Here is a 21,389-nt window from a genome sequence, read left to right as displayed (position 1 = left end):
CCACTAGCCCAACGCTAGCCGCCCCAACAGACCCCAAGCTAGCCCTGCAGGGCATCGATCTTTATTATAAACACTAGCTCCTTTTTCTCATTCTTTCTTTGCTAAACTCCCAATCTTATTTGACTTTTCTTTCTCTTTTTTTTTCTTTTTGATTCTAGGACTATAACAAGACTTTTTATCTATTTTCTTTGAGACTTAGAGCTTTTAACCAATCTTAACCTTAGAGACCTTCTTTTCTTTTATTTTGACCAAGTAAACCTTTCTTCCCCTTTATTCTTTCTTTTTTTTCAAACTTGAACCCAAACCAACATTCTAACCACCTATTTCTTTCAAAACCAGTCCCAATAGCTAGTTCTAATGATTCCAAGCCTAACTAAAACAAGAGCCAGTTCTTTGTCCTTATCAACAAAGAGGCCTCACTCAATAAATCAATATAAGGCTTGAAAGAAAAGGTTGAGGTTCATAGGTATGGCAAGAGATTGGGTTAATTAAAATAGAGTGGCAAATAGAGATTGTTAACCTAAATGAAAGTTCCATGAGCTAGCATTCATAGTCCATATGCAAGATATTTTAAAGATCAAGTTAAAGTCCAAATAATATAGAGATGTAGCAATGATCAAACAAGCTTTACACTAGAAGAAAGTGCTTTCAAGTGACACAATGCTTAAATTTAGATTCTTCATTTTTTACCAAAGATCAATCAAGCACCAATGAACTATAAATGAGGGCTATGGGTTCAATCCTAAGACTGTACTTCTAACAAGGAAACTTCATCATTATCCCAAATGCAAATGCATACTAAATTAGCAAGTTGTAGAGTATCTCCATTCATCACATTCACAACTTTGACATCTTCTTGTTGATCCTTCCAAATTCTTGGTTCTTCTCCATTGCTATCATCTACCGATTGCTCAACAAAAGAACCATATGAAAGCCTAGAAGTTTCTTTTACCATTTTCTCATTCTCATCAACCATATCCAAATCATTTGTGAAGATAGCAGTGCAAAACTCCTTGGGGGTAGCTTTGGATTCACCCGGTAATAGTCCAGTTGTATTCTTTGATGTAGAAGAGGTGTGAGGTACCTTAAGATCAAAAATTTTCCTATGAGAAGCCAAGCTAATGATCTTATGATCAATTTCATTGTACACCCCATCCATCTTACTGTGCAGCTCAACAACACTCTTACTCAAATCCGTATAACCCTTAGTTTGGCCTTCTAAAACTCGTTTCAACGTGGCACTCACTTCATTATCTTGAAGGGAAAGTTGAATAGAATACTTTCCTTGAAGCTTTAAACTTGGGTAAGCTTGGTTATAACCTCTGTGTTGATATCTTCTTTGCTCAGTCTTGTCTCCACCATCTCTTGGGATTCTATCATAGTCCTCCTCATAGTATCTTTGATCACTTTGAGCCAAATTTGCAACAAGCAACTCTCCTTGTTCTATGGTGAGGTTTGAAAAACTTCCTTTGCTAGCCATGTCCAATGTCAATTTGAGCTCCTTTTTAACTCCTCCATATAAAATACTAAGTATAGCTTGCTTGTTGAATCCATGATGTGGGTAATCTCGAATATAACCCTGAAGTCTTCCCCATGCTTCATTGAAGCTTTCATGAATTTCTTGCTTAAAACTCATTATGTCATTTCTCACTTGAGCTGTTCTTTCATTGGAGTAGAACTTGAGAAGGAAGATCTTCTTACAATCATCCCAAGAATTGACCAAATGAGATGGGATAGTTCTCTCCCATTGGCTTGCTTTCTCTCCAAGAGAAAATGGAAATAAGATGAGCTTGATACTATCATCGGGCACACCTCCAATCCTAAATGTTCTACACATCCTCTCAAAGGAGTCCAAATGATCATAGGGATTCTCCATAGCTAGTCCCAAGAATTTAGAGGCTTGAATCAATCAAATCAAACTTGCCTTGATTTCATAAGCATGGGCTTCTATTAGAGGAGGGTGAATTCCATATCTTGAATCATGATGAGGAGCATCAAAGCTTCCTATTGTCGATGTGTTCTCTTGAGGTTGAGTCGGATTTGTTACCAGTACTTGAGGTTTTGTAGCTTTAGTAATGCTTGTTTGATTGTCCCCAGCCAACACCTTGAATTACCTTGTCTTTCCATTCTTCTTATTTTGGTTTGAGTACCTTTGAAAGCATAAGAGAATCAAGGAAGACAAATTAGTAACAACAAGCAAAAGTGAATTTATCATCTCAACTAGATGCATGAAGCTAATCATATTCGTGAAATTAGATGGCCTAGTCTCAAGAAAAGATGAAATCCTAATGGTTAAATACAATTGCAAACCGGCAATAGCGCCAAATTACGCAAAACAAGCACCAATAATCTGCACCTAAGGTTCACAAAGTCTGAAACAATGATGCGGACATCAGAACTAAACCAAACCGGGAGCATGGCAAACCAACCGGTCCACACACCAAACCGGTCCACGAAGAGCATCTTGGAGAATCTTATCCCAAATGGAGTTCTGATCAAGCACAAAGAGAAGGGTTAATTATTCATCATCAAATTAACCCTAAGAAGTCTAATGGTTGAAGAGGGATCAAGCATCATCAAGTCAAATCACCTCATTGTTGGGATATGACTGTTGCACTCTTTTTCCCTTGTCTAGGGTTTTTCCCACTGGGTTTACCTAGAAAGGTTTTTTATGAGGCAACACCAAGTCATCAAGGAATCACTTACCATCCATCTGATTCAAAGATGACAAAAGAAGTCATAGCTGAAGTACTTGTTGGACTACTCGCTGGCCATGCTAAACTACTCGTTGACACACATGCTGAACTACTCGCTGACAGACGTGCTGAACTATTCGATGATAGACTTGAACTACTCAGAGATGAGTTAGACATCATTGCAAACTATGAAGATTTTTGGCCTTTTGACACTTGGACCAGCCCTGGAGGAAGCCCAAACACCCATTTGATTCAGCACAAGTCCCTAGCCCATGGAGAACAACCCAAAAGAAGACCCAAGTCCAAACCACCCTTTGAATCATGTTTGTTCATCTACTTGGAGCCAGATAAGGAAACTTTCATTTACCTTTACTTGGACGTGTCCCAAAGCTATATATGGAAACCAGGAGAACCTCTCCAGCCACCCGAGAATATTTGGAGGATTTTCACCAGCAATAATAACCATTAGATCAGACGGATTCAACCTTATTATTACTTGCCTCTTTCGGACCCGATTGTCATCAATGCACAACGACTACTTCCTAATCTATTCTTGTGCATATTCGAGTTTCCTCAAGTACCAAATAAGCTTCCAAGATGTCACCATTTCCTCTCCAAGTTAACGAGATACAAGGCACATCTTCTTGCCTTATTTGGACTGATTCTACACTTAATGGTCCAATGATCATATTTCATTAATTTTTGCAATTTGTATCTTGTTTTAGAGCACTAGAACGTGTAGTTGAGCCTATATATGTTCATTAGTTTGTTCATTGTAACACACCCTTGATCATTTTTAAAGTAATAGAATCATTTTATTCTTTACAAAGTTTGAGTCTTTGTATTGTTTGTTCTTTAGTTGTTTGGGAGTGATTCACTTAGTGCTTTAGAATCCTGCGGATTAAGTGTGTTGAGTGATTCAACATCCTTTATTCGTTCATTGATCGAGTAAGTCGATTATCCCACCGATTGAGCGAGTTATTCACCCATCTATCTATCGAACCACCCTATATCATTTTATATTTTGTTACCTATTTATTTTTATAAAACCTAAAACCAAATAAAAATTTTGTTTCTTGCTTTTGCTCTTGTTTATTTGCTTCAGTTTCTTTAAAACCAATAAAAAAAAAAGGAAAATATTGAAAATTTGCAATTTTTGAATTTATCTTAAATAAAAAGAATTTCCTTTTCTATTTTATATTTAATCTTTTTTTTTACTTGTTTGATTTCCTTTTGATACATCTTTCTTTTGCTTGTGCGAGATTCTTTTATCACGAAGATCAAAGCAAACATGGAGTCCATTGAGTTTTACTCGGGAGAAGAAATCCATAGAGAAGAGCCCTATCTAGTAACGTCGGATGAGGAAGACAACTATGAAGCTATATCGAGGCAACAAGATGATAGTTCAGTTTCTCATTCAAAGGATGAACCACATCGTGAAGCACCAGACCCAGAACCACCCGACTCATACAGCACCAATAAAGGCTATTCTGAACCATGGATTAAATATAAAGATGATTTTTGTAGACATGGCTCAAAATCTCCACTGACCAAAATTATGTCTTTTTCAGGAAATGATAATCACATTAAGAAAGGAGACAACATGGAGTCTCCAACCATCACATCTTTTCACACCAAGTGCCTACATCCTCATGTCAAGCAAAACCGAGAGACAAGTACTTTCGTACAAAATCACAACTGGTACAGGAAGTGACTCAAAGAGGATCAATTCGACTTAAACCACCTCCAAACGGTAGACATGATCCCCTAGCTGAGAGAGATGCAAGGGCCAGTAAGCTAAGAGAAGGCGAGCTCGAACATGGCACTAGCAAAGACCCATTGCTATCAAATCCCAACCAGACCTACAAGACAAATTTCAAGTTATCTCTAAACAATGGTTATGAATATTTTGGACCTGAGAGTTTTGAGTTTGCAGGACACAAAAGAGATTATCCACAATGGGAACTTAACATGGACATGTACTTTAAGTACTATGCCATTCCCAAAGAAGAGAGGCTCGAATATTGTCTTGAACAATTCATGGGAAGCACAAGACTTTGGTGGAACCAAGAAGAAAAATTTAGACGAAGGTTTAAGGAGCCAACACTCAAAACGTGGGGACAACTAAAGTTGCTTATGAGGGAGAGATATGCACCTCAAATGCTGTCCCAGCCTAGTCAAAACACTTACCCTTCAGAGGAACCAAGCCGAGAGAAAACTACACACCACCGTGTTCGTTCCAATCAAAACGCAGATCAAAATTCCAACAAGGTAAGTTACACGAATACTAAGCTTAACTTTTATCAGCAACTAGACCACGTGATGCACTTGCTTTCATCCCAAAGGTATGAGAAAGGTACAGGTGAAAAAGGAGAATCGAAACCCATACCTTCACTTGAACCGCGAGACAAACTCAAGCAAGGTAAGTCCTCTAATTTTTCGAAGTCAAGTGAATCGACATGCTATAGATGTCATAAGAGAGGTCATTTTGCTGCAACATGTCCTGAAAGACAAATAGAAGATGTCACATTGCTAGAATTAAAACTGAATGCATCTAGTTCAAATGATTGTTTATCAACATCAAATTTAGAAACTTCCAATTCTAGATTAATGCGCTTGTCTTTGCCAAGGGGTAGTGATGCAGGTCAATGGCATGGCATGGATGAGACATCTAAAGAGGTAGTCTACAAGGTAGCAACTTCGAAGAAAGTTGAGAATGACACAAGTTTTGAAGAGCAACTTTTGGAAACATCATCTTCACAAGATTACCGAAATAAGGAGTATGAGCAAGCAACCCTTAAGGCACGTGTGGAGGCAAAACCAAGTTCAACACCATCTTATCTTGCTTCTAAGATCACCCTCATTAAGGCGAAGTTGATATCAAACACTCTACATGGTACTCTAGTAAGTGAAACATACGAACTTGTTCGATATTGGAATAATTTAACAATTGATGGTAGCTTCAAACATCTTGTTTTAAATGATTCAACTTCAAGTATAATGCACTTGATTTTATACTTAAGTGTCAAGCAAGATACATGTACCACAAACGTGTATAGTGATGAGCGAGAGACCACATCCAACATGATCTTAAGTTTGGAGCAAACAAAGAAACTAGAAAGGCGTGATAACATGGAATCAAATCCAGAGCTTAAGTTGAGCAAGCTAGCCACTAGAGAAGATGAAGTTGACACAAACAATATCTTGTTGCAAGAAGAACCACCAGATCAATCATTAAATCAACCAACCTTGTTGATTTTGAATGATACACTTATCGATGAACTATGTCAAGTAAGTAACCCATTATTTCAATTTACTTCTATTAATTTGAATGATGTGATTATAAACTTGTTAGGACCTAAAGAGTGTGAGAAAAACATAGGTTATTTAAATAAACCTATGGAACCAATTTCTTGTATAGTAATTGATAAACTTTGCAATATACTTAGTGCTACACTTTGTAGAAAAGAAATGGTTCAAACCAAAAACATTTTACATTTTTATATTGATCCCATGACTGTAATTGATGTGATCGCAGGACGCGACTTCGGCCAAGAAGACCAAGACACACCGGACGCAACCGAGACGCCTGACCAAGACGCATCGGACGCGACCAAGGCAACCTCTTCAGATGCGGCCAAGGCTCCAACAATCCTTCCTGGAGCCACCACACGTTCCAAGATCTCAGCAAAGGCGGCCAAAGAGCGGCTCAACCTATTTGTCCGAACTTTCGTCCAACGCCAGCCACCCCATGAAGACTCCGAAGGCTCAGTTCGCTTAGTCTTCACTCTTACCCGAGAGTGAAGACGGTCAAGTCGTTAAGCAAGGAAGTGTACTCTTTTTCCTCACTCCGGGTTTGTCCCAATGGGTTTACCGGAGAAGGTTTGAACGAGGCATGGAGCTAAACCCAAAATGCCTAAAGGCTAAGTTGCTTCACGCGCAAGGCCAAGGCGGTTATCTCTCTTTCCCTCTTATTTTTGGTTTAATTTTGAACTCAAGAATATTCTCTTTTTGATCCTTATGTTTGTGAACGTTGGAGAGTGTTTGTGGCTAAGCGTGTTAGTCAAAAGGTGGCGATGTGTTCTCTTTGTAAAGGGGACACGTGAAAAGGACGATGTGCGGATCAAGATGAATCCACGTGTCCTTAAGCTCCTATCTAGACCTAGCTATTTAAACTCTCCCTAAGCCTTTGTTCCTCCTTAGACTTGTATGAAAATAAAACTTTTCCTCACGAGAGATTCTTGAAACTTGTCTCACTCTTCTCTTTCTTCAATCCGGGATTGAACCTTGAGAAAAACCTAACAAGCCTCGAACCGGGTTCGGCCTTGTTAGAGACCGTATCAAGAGGAGAGTCAAACCTCTTGTGTCGTCTCTTGATCCATCCGCATTTCCCCCAACTTCGTTTTTCCATCTTTCCCTTTCATAACCTCGAGTTCTCTTTCATCAGTTCTCGAGTTCCCCATGAAACCGCCTCAAATCATTCCCACCATCGTCTTCCATCGCAGACCGCCAATCGCTTGTTCCGCATCTGCACCCTCCGATTGAACCGTTCGTGGTTTCTCGACGTATCTCCCAAATGGCTCGTTTGAATTCCTTCAAATTCCGTTTCCCTCGTTTGATTCTCTCCTAGATCCGAAGCCCAGAACCTCAGTCGAGGAAAGTTTCACCATTTGAAAGTTGACCGAGAGCTCAAGCCGCGTCCGTACCGCAACCGAATCGTGACCGCGTCCTCGGGTCACATCAGTAATAGTGCACTTTTTCTTCGCCAAAAGTGTCAACAACATTGCAAGTACAAAAGAGGATCAGAAGGGCGATTTACCAGAGATAAAGAGACCCATGAATATTCTACATAAAAACCGGGGTAAACCAGGGCCATTGGTGATCACACCATTCGTTAAGGAGACTAGAAGAGTCCCGAAATCTTGCTTAATTAAAGCGGAACCACCGGATCTCAAAGCTCAAGCGCAGATCCAAGGAGGAGCTAAGCACGCTACACAATCAACCATGATACCGGATCAAAACCGAGATTGTACAGTTTCGAGGACGAAACTTTTTCAAGGACGAAACTTTTTCAAGGGAGAGGGTATGTTGCGGACATCAGAAGTAAACCAAACCGGGAGCATGGTGAACCAACCGGTCCACACACCAAACCGGTCCACGAAGAGCATCTTGGAGAATCTTTTCCCAATTGGAGTTCTGATCAAGCACAAAGAGAAGGGTTAGTTATTCATCATCAAATTAACCCTAAGAAGTCTAATGGTTCAAGAGGGATCAAGCATCATCAAGTCAAATCACCTCATTGTTGGGATATGACTGTTGCACTCTTTTTTCCTTGTCTAGGGTTTTTTCCACTGAGTTTACCTAGAAAGGTTTTTAATGAGGAAACACCAAGTCATCAAGGAATCACTTACCATCCATCTGATTCAAAGATGACACAAGAAGTCACAGCTGAAGTACTTGTTGGACTACACTCTGGACATGCTGAACTACTCGCTGACAAACGTGTTGAACTACTCGCTGATAGACTTGAACTACTCGCAGATGAGTCAGACATCATTGCAAACTATTAAGATTTTCGGCCTTTTGACACTTGGACCAGCCCTGGAGGAAGCCCAAACACCCTTTTGATTCACCACAAGTTCCTAGCCCATGGAGAACAACCCAAGAGAAGATCCAAGTCCAAACAACCCTTTGAATCATGTCTGTTCATCTACTTGGAGCCAGATAAGGAAACTTTCATTTATCTTTACTTGGACGTGTCCCAAAACAATATATGGAAACCAGGAGAACCTCTACAGCCACCAGAGAATATTTGGAGGATTTTCACCAGCAATAATAACCATTGGATCAGGCGGATTCAATCTTATTATTACTTACCTCTTTCGGACCCGATTGTCATCAATGCACAACGACTACTTCCTAATCTATTCTTGAGCATATTCGAGTTTCCTCAAGTACCTAAGAAGCTTCCAAGATGTCACCATTTCCTCTCCAAGTTAACGAGATACAAGGCACATCTTCTTGCCTTATTTGGACTGATTCTACACTTAATGGTCCAATGATCATATTTCATTAATTTTTGCAATTTCTTTCTTGTTTTAGAAAACTAGAACGTGTAGTTGAGCCTATATATGCTCATTAGTTTGTTCATTGTAAAACACACCCTTGATCATTTTTAAAGTAATAGAATTATTTTGTTCTTTACAAAGTTTGAGTATTTGTATTGTTTGTTCTTTAGTTCTTTGTGAGTGATTCACTTAGTGCTTTAGAATCATGCGGATTAAGTGTGTTGAGTGATTCAACATCCTTCATTCGTTCATTGATCGAGTGAGTCGATTATTCCACCGATTGAGCGAGTCAATCACCCGTCTATCCATCGTACCACCCCTTGATTCACGAGAGAGTGCTTCAGAGCCAGCTCGTGAATTCCACCTTCCGCAAGTTAAGATTGGAATCTCTTGATTTTTGTGTGATCTTAAGTTGGAGCGATTCCAATCTTATATCATCTGGTATCAGAGCTTCAAAACCTCCTATCCTCAAGGTTGTATCTCTTCAACCTATATCATTTTATATTTTGTTACTTATTTATTTTTATAAAACCTAAAACCAAATAAAAATTTTGTTTCTTGCTTTTGCTCGTCTTTATTTGCTTCAGTTTCTTTAAAACCAAAAAAAAAAACGGAAAATATTGAAAATTTGCAATTTTTGAATTTATCTTTAAAAAAAAAGAATTTCCTTTTCTATTTTATATTTAATCCTTTTTTTACTTGTTTGATTTCCTTTTGATACATCTTTCTTTTGCTTGTGCGAGATTCTTTTATCACGAAGACCAAAGCAAACATGGAGTCCATTGAGTTTTACTCGGGAGAAGAAATCCATAGAGAAGATCCCTATCTACTAACGTCGGATGAGGAAGACAACTATGAAACTATATCGAGGCAACAAGATGATAGTTCAGGTTCTCATTCAAAGGATGAACCACATCGTGAAGCACCAGACCCAGAACCACCCGACTCATACAACACCAATAAAGGCTATTCTGAACCATGGATTAAATTTAAAGATGATTTTGGTAGACATGGCTCAAATCTCCACTGACCAAAATTATGTCTTTTTCAGGAAATGATAATCACATTAAGAAAGGAGACAACATGGAGTATGATAGAGGAACAACAAAGGTACCATTATCAATGTCCTAAAAGGCGAAAACAGAATTCCAACCATCACATCTTGTCACACCAAGTGCCTACATCCTCATGTCAAGCAAAACCGAGAGACAAGTACTTTCGTACAAAATCACAAGTGGTACAGGAAGTGACTCAAAGAGGATCAATTCGGCTTAAACCACCTCCAAACGGTAGACGTGATCCCCTAGCTGAGAGAGATGCAAGGGCCAGTAAGCTAAGAGGAGGCGAGCTCGAACATGGCACTAGCAAAGACCCATTGCTATCAAATTCCAACCAGACCTACAAGACAAATTTCAAGTTATCTCTAAACAATGGTTATGAATATTTTGGACCTGAGAGTTTTGAGTTTGCAGGACACAAAAGAGATTATCCACAATGGGAACTTAACGTGGACATGTACTTTAAGTACTATGCCATTCCCAAAGAAGAGAGGCTCGAATATTGTCTTGAAAAATTCATGGGAAGCAGAAGACTTTGGTGGAACCAAGAAGAAAAAGTTAGACGAAGGTTTAAGGAGCCAACACTCAAAACTTGGGGACAACTAAAGTTGCTTATGATGGAAAGATATGCACCTCAAATGCTGTCCCAGCCTAGTCAAAACACTTACCCTTCAGAGGAACCAAGCCGAGAGAAAACTACACACCACCGTGTTCGTTCCAATCAAAACGCAGATCAAAATTCCAACAAGGTAAGTTACACGAATACTAAGCTTAACTTTTATCAGCAACTAGACCACGTGATGCACTTGCTTTCATCCCAAAGGTATGAGAAAGGTACAGGTGAAAAAGGAGAATCGAAACACATACCTTCACTTGAACCGTGAGACAAACTCAAGCAAGGTAAGTCCTCTAATTTTTCTAAGTCAAGTGAATCGACATGCTATAGATGTCATAAGAGAGGTCATTTTGCTTCAACATGTCCTGAAAGACAAGTAGAAGATGTCACATTGCTAGAATTAAAACTGAATGCATCTAGTTCAAATGATTGTTTATCAACATCAAATTTAGAAACTTCCAATTATAGATTAATGCGCTTGTCTTTGCCAAGGGGTAGTTATGCAAAGACAAGCGCATTAGTTCCACTAATCTAATACCACCCTTTTTTTTTAAACCGAACCCTCCTACTTCCTTGCTAGAGGACTAGCAAGATTTAAGTTTGGGGGTCTGATAACTCTCTAATTTACATGTTTTTAGCATTCTTTTTTGTCCATATTTTGCATTGTTTATACCCTTACCTTAGCATGTTTAGGTCATTAACTGTAGGAATTCGCATTTAGGCCATTTTGGGTGTTGCATTCTTGCATTTGCATACTTTGGATGAAAACAGGTGCTTTAGAGCCTAAAATGGAGAAAACAAGGACAAACCCGAACATATACCCAAAGGAGCCATCGAGCCGGAAGAACAGTCCGAACCCCAACACGATCGAGGAGGATCCGAGAGCAGGAAGAACAACCTGAAGATCTACCCGAGGAGTAACCCGACCTCATCTTCGTCCACCCCATCGAGTAGACCCTCGGGCAGGACTAGGAAGCTAGGTCAAAGGGGTTTCCATATATAAACCCCCCCCCCCTCTTCATCCTCGCAAACGAGCACGCCGCAGACCCTCAAACCAGAGAGCGAGAGCTTCTAAGAGAGATCTAGAGCGACTCAAACTTCTTTTCACTTTTGTTAGGATTTATTTAATATCTTTTTGTTATTTCTTTAGATTTCTACCTTGTACTCTTTGTTCTCTACTCTATCTTTTAATACAATGGAATTTTTGTTCATCTTTGTTTCTATGTCTTTTGCAATGATTTCCGAGTAGTGTAGTAAAGTTTCTAGGGATGGGATAGATGATTTTGTGTTCTTGATCGGTTAGGATGTCTTAGTTTGATTGTATATGTTTTATAAATTCCCTTCTAGATTGGTGTTCTTAATGCTGTCAACAAACCGAGAGGGTGAGATTAGATCTAGGGTGTTTTACCACTGAGAGGTGTAGATGAAATGCTTGAATCAACCAATGCTAGAGATTAACTCACTTAGCCTAAGAGATTAGATGAGTAAGGGGTTTATTGACAATAATGAATCGGTTTTTATTTCCTGCTTGGTCATGTTTCTCCAATGAGAGTTGGGTAGGGGAGTGATCAAGGTTGATTGTTTCTATCACGAGAGTGTGTTAACAAGATTTTAGAGATTCATTGTCTAGGGAATATTTGCTTTAGGCATGTAAGACATCTGTATTGGTCAGGAACACTTAGGACTCGATTACCCCATCCGTAGAAGCTTTCGTATTTTAATTGTTTGCATTTTTATTCATCACTCGATCCCTTAGCCGAACAGGTACACGATCACCTGCTTCGAGTAACCCCTCGAGTTGTTCATACCTTCCTTGTTTACTCGATTACCCCACCCGATCATGTACTCGAATGCTTGCATCGAGTGCTTAGGTCGTGTGGTTTCTTGTTTATATTCTTTTCTTTTATTATCTTAGGATTGTTAGACAAAACCCACTATTGCTTGGCTTGACTTGATTGTTTCTGATTGCATCCTATCTGCTAGCATAACAACCATTAGGATTGATAACCCTTTGTACTACAACTGCATAGGGAATTGATACCCTGTGTGAAAATCCTGTAATCAATTAGGCGTCGTTGCCTTTTGGTTGAATTTTATTTTGATACGTTTAGGATTTCAGCACCTGCTAGATCAAGTTCTTTTATCTATATTGGTTCGGCATCTGACTTGTTTGCTTTTGTTTTTGTTTGTTTTGAATCTTAGGTACAACCCGAGCACCCACCCGACCCGTCACTCGATCACCTGGATCAGATTGACCTTCTGTACCCACTCGGTCACCTACCTGTGCATGCAAACGCAATCCAAGGGTAGCCAAAACTTGAGTCCTTTCATCGACAACATTGACAGACCAAGATTACTCAGACAACAACAAGTTCAACAACCGCAACCAGCAACAATTGAGGAAACAATGAACGGTCCACCAGCTCCTCAAGCAAGGACCAACATAAGAGCAGGGGATGCTCCATCTACTTATACTCATAGGAATGGCATTGTGCCACCTGCTGTGCAGAACAACAATTTTGAGATCAAGAGTAGTCTCATCCAGATGATACAAAGCAACAAGTTTCATGGATTGCCAATGGAGGACCCATTGGATCATCTGGATGAATTTGATAGGCTCTGTAGCCTCACCAAGATAAATGGAGTTAGTGAGGATGGATTCAAACTCCGTATGTTCCCATTCTCTTTGGGCGACAAAGCACATATCTGGGAGAAATCACTCCCCAAGGAGTCCATCACCACTTGTGAAGCATGCAAGAAGGCGTTTCTGGCCAAATTCTTCTCCAACTCCAGAATCGCAAGGCTGCGAAATGACATTTCCAGCTTTGTTCAGAAGAACAATGAGACGTTCAGTGAAGCTTGGGAACATTTCAAGGGATACACTACCAGATGTCCTCATCATGGCTTTAGCAATGCTTCATTGCTAAGCACACTTTACAGAGGAGTGGTCCCCAAGATACAGATGTTTCTGGACACCGTAAGCAATGGTAACTTCCTCAACAAGGATGTTGATGAAGGTTGAGACCTAGTGGAGAACTTGGCTCAATCTGATGGACATTATAATGAGGAGTATGATCACACTATGCGATCTACCGGAGAGGAAGATGCCAAGTATAAGAGGGACATGAAATCCCTCAATGACAAGTTCGATAAACTACTCAGCCAGCAGCAGCATGTTCATGCAATATCAGAGGAAGAGCAGTTTTTACAACAAGATGGGAAGAATATTCAGCTAGAGGATGTGAACTACATCAACAACCAAGGCGGTTACAACAAAGGGTACAACAACTACCAGCCAAATCCAAATCTGTCATACTGTAACCCGAATGTTGCCAACCCTCAAGACCAGATCTACCCATCAGCAGTTCAAGGGAAAGAGGTCCAGCAGAAGCCTTTTGTCCAATACAATCAAGGATATGCTCCTAAGCAGCAGTACTTTGGAAATTACCACCAACCCATTGCACCACCTGGATTCCAACAACAACAAGGCCAGCAGAACAGATCACAAGAAGCTGGCTTACGCGGCCTAATTAGCAGATGATTCAAAATCAGGCATCAGCGGCTATGGACACCCCAAAACGGTTTGCGGAAATGAGCAACAAGATCGATTCTGGATACAATGACTTGAACGCCAAGTACGATTCGCTGAATACTAAGCTGAGGTACCTAGAGGGCCACCACAACGACCAACCAGCTCCAAAGATCAACCAGCTTCCAGGTAAAACTGTTTAGAACCCAAAGTATTATGCCACTGCCCAAGCCATCTTCCTTGATGATGATTATGAGGATTACCTCACTGAGGATAGTGATGTTCAAGACGGGGAGGATATGGATCACTATGGGATAAATGAGGCCAAGTACTACATATCCGAGTAAGAACCCTAGCCTTTACCCAAGGAGACTGATCGAGTTGATGATCGAGCACTGGTTCAAGAATCACAAACCAAAGAACCACCCAAGGCAGAACCCGATGACTCACCCGATGATGGTAATCGGATGATACACTGAGTAGATGTTGAGATGAGAGATCAACCTCAACTGCCTGTAGCAGCAGAAAGGGAAATAGAGGAAATGTTCAATGCTGCTCTTGACATCCAACTGGAGGCGCTTGCATAGCGTATGGCCAAGCGTAAAGCTCCACCTCTTAAGTTTTTGCCACCACATGAACTTCAAGAGGAAATCACCAAGGAGGTAGCTCAGCTGGAGATTGAGGTTAAGGAAGCTGTCAAGGAGATTGGGTATGAGATTCTCAGGAGTGGAGTGTGCTTAGATCCCCAACTGCGAATCGAGGACTTTGGAGGATCCTGGCTCTTTCACTTTGCCATGCTCGATAGGACTTTGGATTTTCAGAAATTGCTTTTGCGATCTGGGAGCTTCAGTCAGCATCATGCCATTGTCAGTCGCCAACAAGATGGGTTTCACCAGTTTTAAACCGAGTAATCTATATTTGGTTCTAGCTGATAGAACAATCAGGCATCCTATAGGGATCCTAGAAAATTTGCCACTCATGATTGGAAGAGTGGAAGTCCGCACTGATTTTATGATCCTTGATATGGATAAGGATTCAGACGATCCACTGATCCTAAGGAGACCATTTATGGTAACAGTAGGTGCAGTGATTGAGGTGAAGCAAGGAAAGATCATAATTGAGCATGGAAAGCACTTCAAGATGGAGTTTGATGTCAAGAAGGGAATTAATAGGCCAACCATTGATGTCAAGCTTTTTCCACTAAGAAAAAGCAGAGAAAAGTCAAACACTTGAAGAAGTCAACACCACATTTGCTGTGGAACCTGGACAAGACTTGGAGAATCAATTGAATCACCCTGCTACAGTGGAGAGGATTCCAGAACCTCCCCTTCCTAAATCCCATGCTTAAAGAGCATGAAAGTCAAGCTTAGTGACTTAAAACAAGCTCACTTGGGAGGAAGTCCCAAAGGTATCTTTAATTTTATTTTTGCATATTTACATAAAAAAAAGAAGAAAAGTGAAAAAGGAAAATTTGTGGAACCCGAGGCTCAACCCGACACCATACTCGACGCGCCTTATCGTGTCTTTGCTCGGGTGGCGAGTGGAGTCCAAATTCTACAAACCCTAGCCCACTCTCGGAAAGCCCAAGAAGCCAACCCTCCCTATTTAAGAAGTCTAACCCTCACAACTCCATAAGTTCTCTAACCCTCACAACTCCATAAGTGCTCTTTGATTTTTCGGGAACTAACCCTATTAATCTCGAAGTTTAGCTTTTCTTTCTTCTCAAGGTTTCGATAATGGCACCAAAGGTGAACACCTACCAAAGGAAGGGAAGAAGATCAACCTCCACCGCTGCTAAAACCGGAGATGATACCGTCGAACCTCGAGAATCCAAAGGAAGAGGAGTCGTTCCGCATTCCCAACCGCTGGCTGGACGTTTCGCTTCTCTAACCCGATGCTCAATCCGATCTGTCACTCGATCTGGTGCTCGAGCAACCGATTGTGTAAACCCCCGAGTTTGCTCACCAAGCCAGGTGGCGAGTGCTGTTTGCCGATCTCCTCGACGTAGGGACCTGTCTACGTCCAAGAGAATTGTTACCGACCATATGGAGGTTAATTCTGATGATGGTGGAGGAGAGCCAGAGGAGATCCAAACATTGTGGCTAAGGAGCAGAGCTGCGGTTGCAAGAGGGAAGAGACATGCCTCTGAAAAGGCTGAGAAGGTAGCTGAGAGAGCAGCTGAGGAGGAGGACCGAGTGATATCTTGTGTTTTTATGAGTTTTTAAAGCTTAATTCTTCATTGTTTTGTGCATATTCATGAGCATTTAGGTTGTTTAGGCTGCATTGTGCATCAAGTTTGGTATTTCAGGTGTTGGAGTGGAGATATGCAAGGAAAGTATGCTTTGGAGCCAAATAAGTCAAGGATTCGCAAGGAAATTGAAATGAGGACAAGAAGACCGTACGATCGACCAGCCGATCGACCAAATGGTTGATCAACGCATCACCAGATTTTTGGACTTCAGCCGATCGACCAACCGATCGACCATTTGGTCGATCAAAGCACTATCGGATCCCTCGGACTGGGCACAGGACAAAACGATCGACCAAGCAATCGACCAAATGGTCGATCGTGACGCGAACCAAGACTTCGGAGACTTGGCCGATCGACCGAGCAATCGACCATATGGTCGATCGTGACGCAAGCTGGACTTTGGACTTCAAGGATCGAGACTTCGGAGACTTGAGCGATCGACCAAATGGTCGATCACGACGGAGGAACGATCGACCAAATGGTCGATCAAGTGGTCGATCAAGTACTTTTTTGGAACCTAAATCCGGTTTGTTCACGTTTTCTCTGATTTGTTTAATTTCAATCCGGTTTGTTCCGGTTTAGTTTATGTTTTCCTATAAATACTCAAACCCTAGTTGTGAAGACTTATCTCTTATCTTATCTTTTATCCCTTGTATTAGCTTTTGTTAAGTAGCCACCTAGGGTTAAGCTTTTCCACACTTGGTTTTGTTGAATCTTTGGTGGTTTTTCCAGTTTTAACAGTAGTTTCTCTTTCAAATCTCTTAATCTACAAACTTTTATTATGATTTCACAAAGACAAAACTCTTTCCTTTGTGTGATCATGATGATTAGTGAGTAGATCTTTTAGGACTTTGGGCTTGGTAGATTAGGGAGATAGATGGTTGATCTTTGATGTCTAGGGATTTATTTATGCATTTCCTATCTTGATTAGTGATAATAATGCTAGATAGCTTTGATCAAGCTTGAATCTAGACTTTAGGATTTCCATGCCCACAAGGTGTTTGATGAAATTCTTGAACCAAACTTTTCAAGAGCTTTGCATTCCTAGCCAATGGAAATTGATGATTAGGGTGCTTAGTGGTATTTGGACTTGTTCTTAATGCATGCTTGTCTTGTGATTACCTTTGGAAATTGTTGATTATCACTTGATTAGCATAGGATCTCTATCATGGAAATGAATTGATTTGCATAAGTGTTCTAGCCATAGGATTGTTCTTGATTGTTACTTAGACATCTAGGGTTGATTAACTATCTCCCAAGTCAATTACCTTGCCCAAGGTTCTCTTGTTAATTCTTGATTTTCAGTATTGTTACTAGTTGTGTTCTATTGCATTGAGTTTGCATTGTCTTGTTTCCTTTCTTTGAATCATTTTGTTAATTAAGATTGTGACAAAAGAACTTTTCCTTGTTTAAGAATAGATTAAGCATCTTTGTGTATTCTTGGTGTGTTGATTAATGCAAATTGTGGATTGATAAAAATTGATAAAAAATTTACTACATCACCGAGACACAGAGGAGGAGAACCGTGAGCGAGAGGAGGAGCAGAGAGAACGCACATGCCAAGCCTCGCGGAGGCTGAAGCAGAAAGAAGTGGAGACTCCGGCAAAACACTTCAAGGTTTTCTACAAGATGAGTTTTGTTGGTACCCGCTGCCCTCACCGAGAGACGATAAAGCAGTTGGGCATCGCTAGAGATGTCGAGTTCCTGTTCGACATGTGCCACCTGGCCATATGATGCGAGCCCACCTAGAAGCTTATGAGGAGGAGACGGTCCACTTTCTCTCAACACTATGGTTGCACTACTTTGAGGACCACCCGACCCTACTACCCGATGGAGGATCGGGTTCATCACCTTCTCCAAGCGAAACAAGGAGTACCAGCTTATTTTCAAGGAGATGGAAAAGCTGTATGGTTTCAAGGCTGGAAGTGGTGAAGGCATGGAAATGAGCAAGGAGGAGATGAAGTCCCTATGGCTGACAATAGGCGACAAGCTCTCCTACAAGTCTACAAGCTCCAAATCCGCTCAAATAAGCAGCATTGTTTTGAGGTACTTTCACAAGTCCCTTCTCTTTGCTAGAAAGGAGACTGGGAAAGTGAATGACCATGAGCTCCAGCTGCTAGACATTGCCTTGTGTGGAGTGTTAGACAATGCTAGAGATGGTACTCCGCTAGTGGGAGATGTTGCGGATACTAGCATGGTCTTTGTGCTGCTCGATCAGTTCTTTTACCTCAAGTCATGGGCTATTAAAACTGAGAGAAGAGAGATCTCCATAGGGGGACTGGTTACACCAATTTTGGTGGCGTGCGATGTGCCTTTGAAAGGAGTGGTACATGACTCGAGATTGCTGGACATCGACCACCTCGTGCTGGCGAGATATTTGGCCTATGAGAGGCCAAATGACATGATGCTCTTTAAGTTCGTCCATCCAACTGACGGAGCAGCCCAAATTATCTTGCCCAATGTAGTGTGCACCAAGGGCCGGCTGGGGGATAACATAGACTTTGCACCGCCTCTAGAGGAGTTGTACAATTGATAACTCTCCTTTTTATATGTTTTTAGTATTCTTTTTTGTCCATATTTTGCATTTTTAGGTTATTAACTGTAGGAATTCACTTTTAGAGCATTTAGGGTGTTGCATTTCCGCAATTGCATATTTTGGATGAAAACAGGTGCTAAAGAGCCAAAAATGGGGGAAAACAAGGACAACTCGAGCATGTACCCGAAGGAGCCATCGAGCTACAAGAACAAGTCCGAACCCCAACACGATCGAAGAGGATCCAAGAGCGTGAAGAGCAACCCGAAGATCCACCCGAGGAGTAACTCGACTTCACCCTTGTGTACCCCATCGAGTAGACCATCGGGCAGGTCTGGGAAGCTAGGTCAAACGGTTTCCATATATAAACCCCCTCTTTCCCTAGCTCGCAAACGAGCACGCCGCAGACCCTCAAACCAGAGAGCGAGAGCTTTTGTGAGAGAACTGAGCGACTCTACATTTTTCTTCTTGTTTTGCACTTTTATTTTGTAGTTTTCTTAGATTTCTATCCTATACTCTTTCTACTATACTCTATCTTTTAATATAATGTCATTTTCATTCATTTTGATTGTTTTGTTATTCGTTTCTATGTCCGAGTAGTGTAGTAAAGTTTCTAAGGATGGGATAGATGATTTTGTGTTCTTGATCGGTTAGGATGCTTTAGTTGATTGTAAATGATTGATAGATTTCCTTCTAGGTTGGTGTTCTTAATGCTGTCAACAGACCGAAATGTTGAGATTAGATCTAGGGCGTTTACAAATGCTACAGGCCGAAAGGAGTAGATAAAATGCTTGATTGAGCCAATGCTAGAGGTTTACTTAACTCTGAGTAAGAAATTAGATGAGTTTAAGTCTACTAACAATAATTAATCGTTCTTAATGCCTGCTTGTCCATATTGCTAGTGCGACAGTGTGGTAATGTGTTCAAGGTTGATTGTTGCTAGTGCGAAAGTGTGGTGACAAGGTTTTAGAGGTTCATTGTCTAGGAAATAATTGCTTGAGGCATGTAAGGCATCCGTACTGGTCTAGGATACTTAGGATTCGATTACCCCCATCCTTAGGAACTTTCGTATTTTAATTATTTGCATTTTCTTCACTTACTCGACTACCTACCCGATCAGGTACACGATAACCTGCGTCGAGTAATACCTCGAGCTGTTCATATCTCACTTGCATACTCGATCACCCCACTCGATCCTGTACTCGATTGCTTGCATCGAGTACTTAGGTCGTGTGGTTTCTTGTTTATATTCTTTCCTTTTATTTATTTTAGGATTGTTAGAACCAAAACCTTATCTGCTTGGCTTGACTTGTATTGTACTGATCATATCCTTCCTCCTAGCAATAGACAACCATTTGGATTGATAACCCTTTGTACTACAACTGCATAGGGGATTGATACCCTGGGTGAAAACCTGTCTATCAATTTGGCACCGTTGCCATTTGGTTGTTTTAATTTTGCTACGTTTAGGATTTCAGCACTTGCTAGATCAAGTTCGTTTGTTTATATTCGGTTCGGATACTGACTTGTTTGCTTTCGTATTGTTTGTTTTGAATCTCAGGTACAACCCGAGCACCCACCCGACCTGTCACTCGATCACCTGGATCGAGTTGATCCTCGTGTACACACTCGGATACCTACCTGTGCATGCAAACACGATCCAGAGGTAGCCAGAACCTGAGTCCTTTCATCGATAACATCGACAGACCTCGGCTACTCAGACAACAACAAGTTCAACCGGAACCAGCAATCATTGAGGAGACGATGAATAATCAGAACGGTCCACCAGCTCATCAAGCAAGGACCAATATAGGAGCAGGAGATGCTCCATCTACTCACACTCAGAGGAATGGCATTGTGCCACCAGCTGTGCAGAACAACAATTTTGAGATCAAGAGTAGTCTCATCCAGATGATACAGAGCAATAAGTTTCATGGATTGCCAATGGAGGACCCATTGGATCATCTGGATGAATTTGATAGGCTCTGTAGCCTCACTAAGATCAATGGAGTAAGTGAAGATGGATTCAAGCTCAGGTTTTTCCCATTCTCTTTGGGAGACAAAGCACACATTTGGGAGAAATCGCTCCCTAAGGAGTCCATCACCACTTGTGAAGCGTGCAAAAAGGCATTCCTAGCAAAATTCTTCTCCAACTCCCGAACCGCAAGGCTGCGAAATGACATTTTCGACTTTGTACAGAAGAACAATGAAACGTTCAATGAAGCTTGGGAATGTTTCAAGGGATACACTACTCGATGTCCACATCACGGCTTCAGTAATGCTGAGCACACTATACAAAGGAGTGGTCCCCAAGATACGGATGTTACTGGACACCGTAAGTCATGGTAACTTCCTCAACCAGGATGTTGATGAAGGTTGGGACCTAGTGGAGAACTTGGCTCAATCTGATAGAAACTACAATGAGGAATATGATCGCTCTGTGCGATCTACAGTAGAGGAAGATGCCAAGTATAAGAGGGACATGAAAGCCCTCAATGACAAGCTCGATCAGCTCCTCAACCAGCAGACGCATGTTAATGCTATATCAGAGGAAGAGCAGTTTCTACAACAAGATGGGGAGACTATGCAGCTAGAGGATTTTAATTACATCAACAACCAAGGAGGTTACAACAGAGGG

The 21,389-nt window shown here is 41.1% G+C and overlaps 1 protein-coding gene and 3 non-coding genes across 4 annotated transcripts; 2 read left to right on the top strand and 2 right to left on the bottom strand.

Annotated features, from left to right (window-relative positions):
* Positions 1-1,547: 1,547 nt before the first annotated feature.
* Positions 1,548-1,652, top strand: LOC147938066 (small nucleolar RNA R71). Its single transcript, XR_015567619.1, has one exon. It is a non-coding gene; the product is annotated as a small nucleolar RNA R71 (small nucleolar RNA).
* Positions 1,653-4,667: 3,015 nt separating this feature from the next.
* LOC147938065 (uncharacterized) lies at positions 4,668-7,919 on the top strand. Its single transcript, XM_087464041.1, has 2 exons — positions 4,668-6,369; positions 7,441-7,919. Exons 1-2 carry the CDS (start codon positions 4,668-4,670, stop codon positions 7,917-7,919), a joined length of 2,181 nt encoding a protein of 726 aa, XP_087320167.1.
* Positions 7,920-13,238: 5,319 nt separating this feature from the next.
* On the bottom strand, positions 13,239-13,345 carry LOC147938064 (small nucleolar RNA R71). The gene has a single exon (XR_015567539.1). It is a non-coding gene; the product is annotated as a small nucleolar RNA R71 (small nucleolar RNA).
* Positions 13,346-20,917: 7,572 nt separating this feature from the next.
* LOC147938063 (small nucleolar RNA R71) lies at positions 20,918-21,024 on the bottom strand. The gene has a single exon (XR_015567580.1). It is a non-coding gene; the product is annotated as a small nucleolar RNA R71 (small nucleolar RNA).
* Between the last annotated feature and the right edge of the window lie 365 nt (positions 21,025-21,389).

The sequence above is a fragment of the Camelina sativa genome, chromosome 9 (assembly GCF_030686135.1).
Source record: "Camelina sativa cultivar CO46 ecotype springtype chromosome 9, ASM3068613v1".
Lineage (NCBI taxonomy): Eukaryota > Viridiplantae > Streptophyta > Magnoliopsida > Brassicales > Brassicaceae > Camelina > Camelina sativa.
Note: the sequence above shows the minus strand (reverse complement) of the source record. Positions and strands in the feature narration are given on the sequence as shown.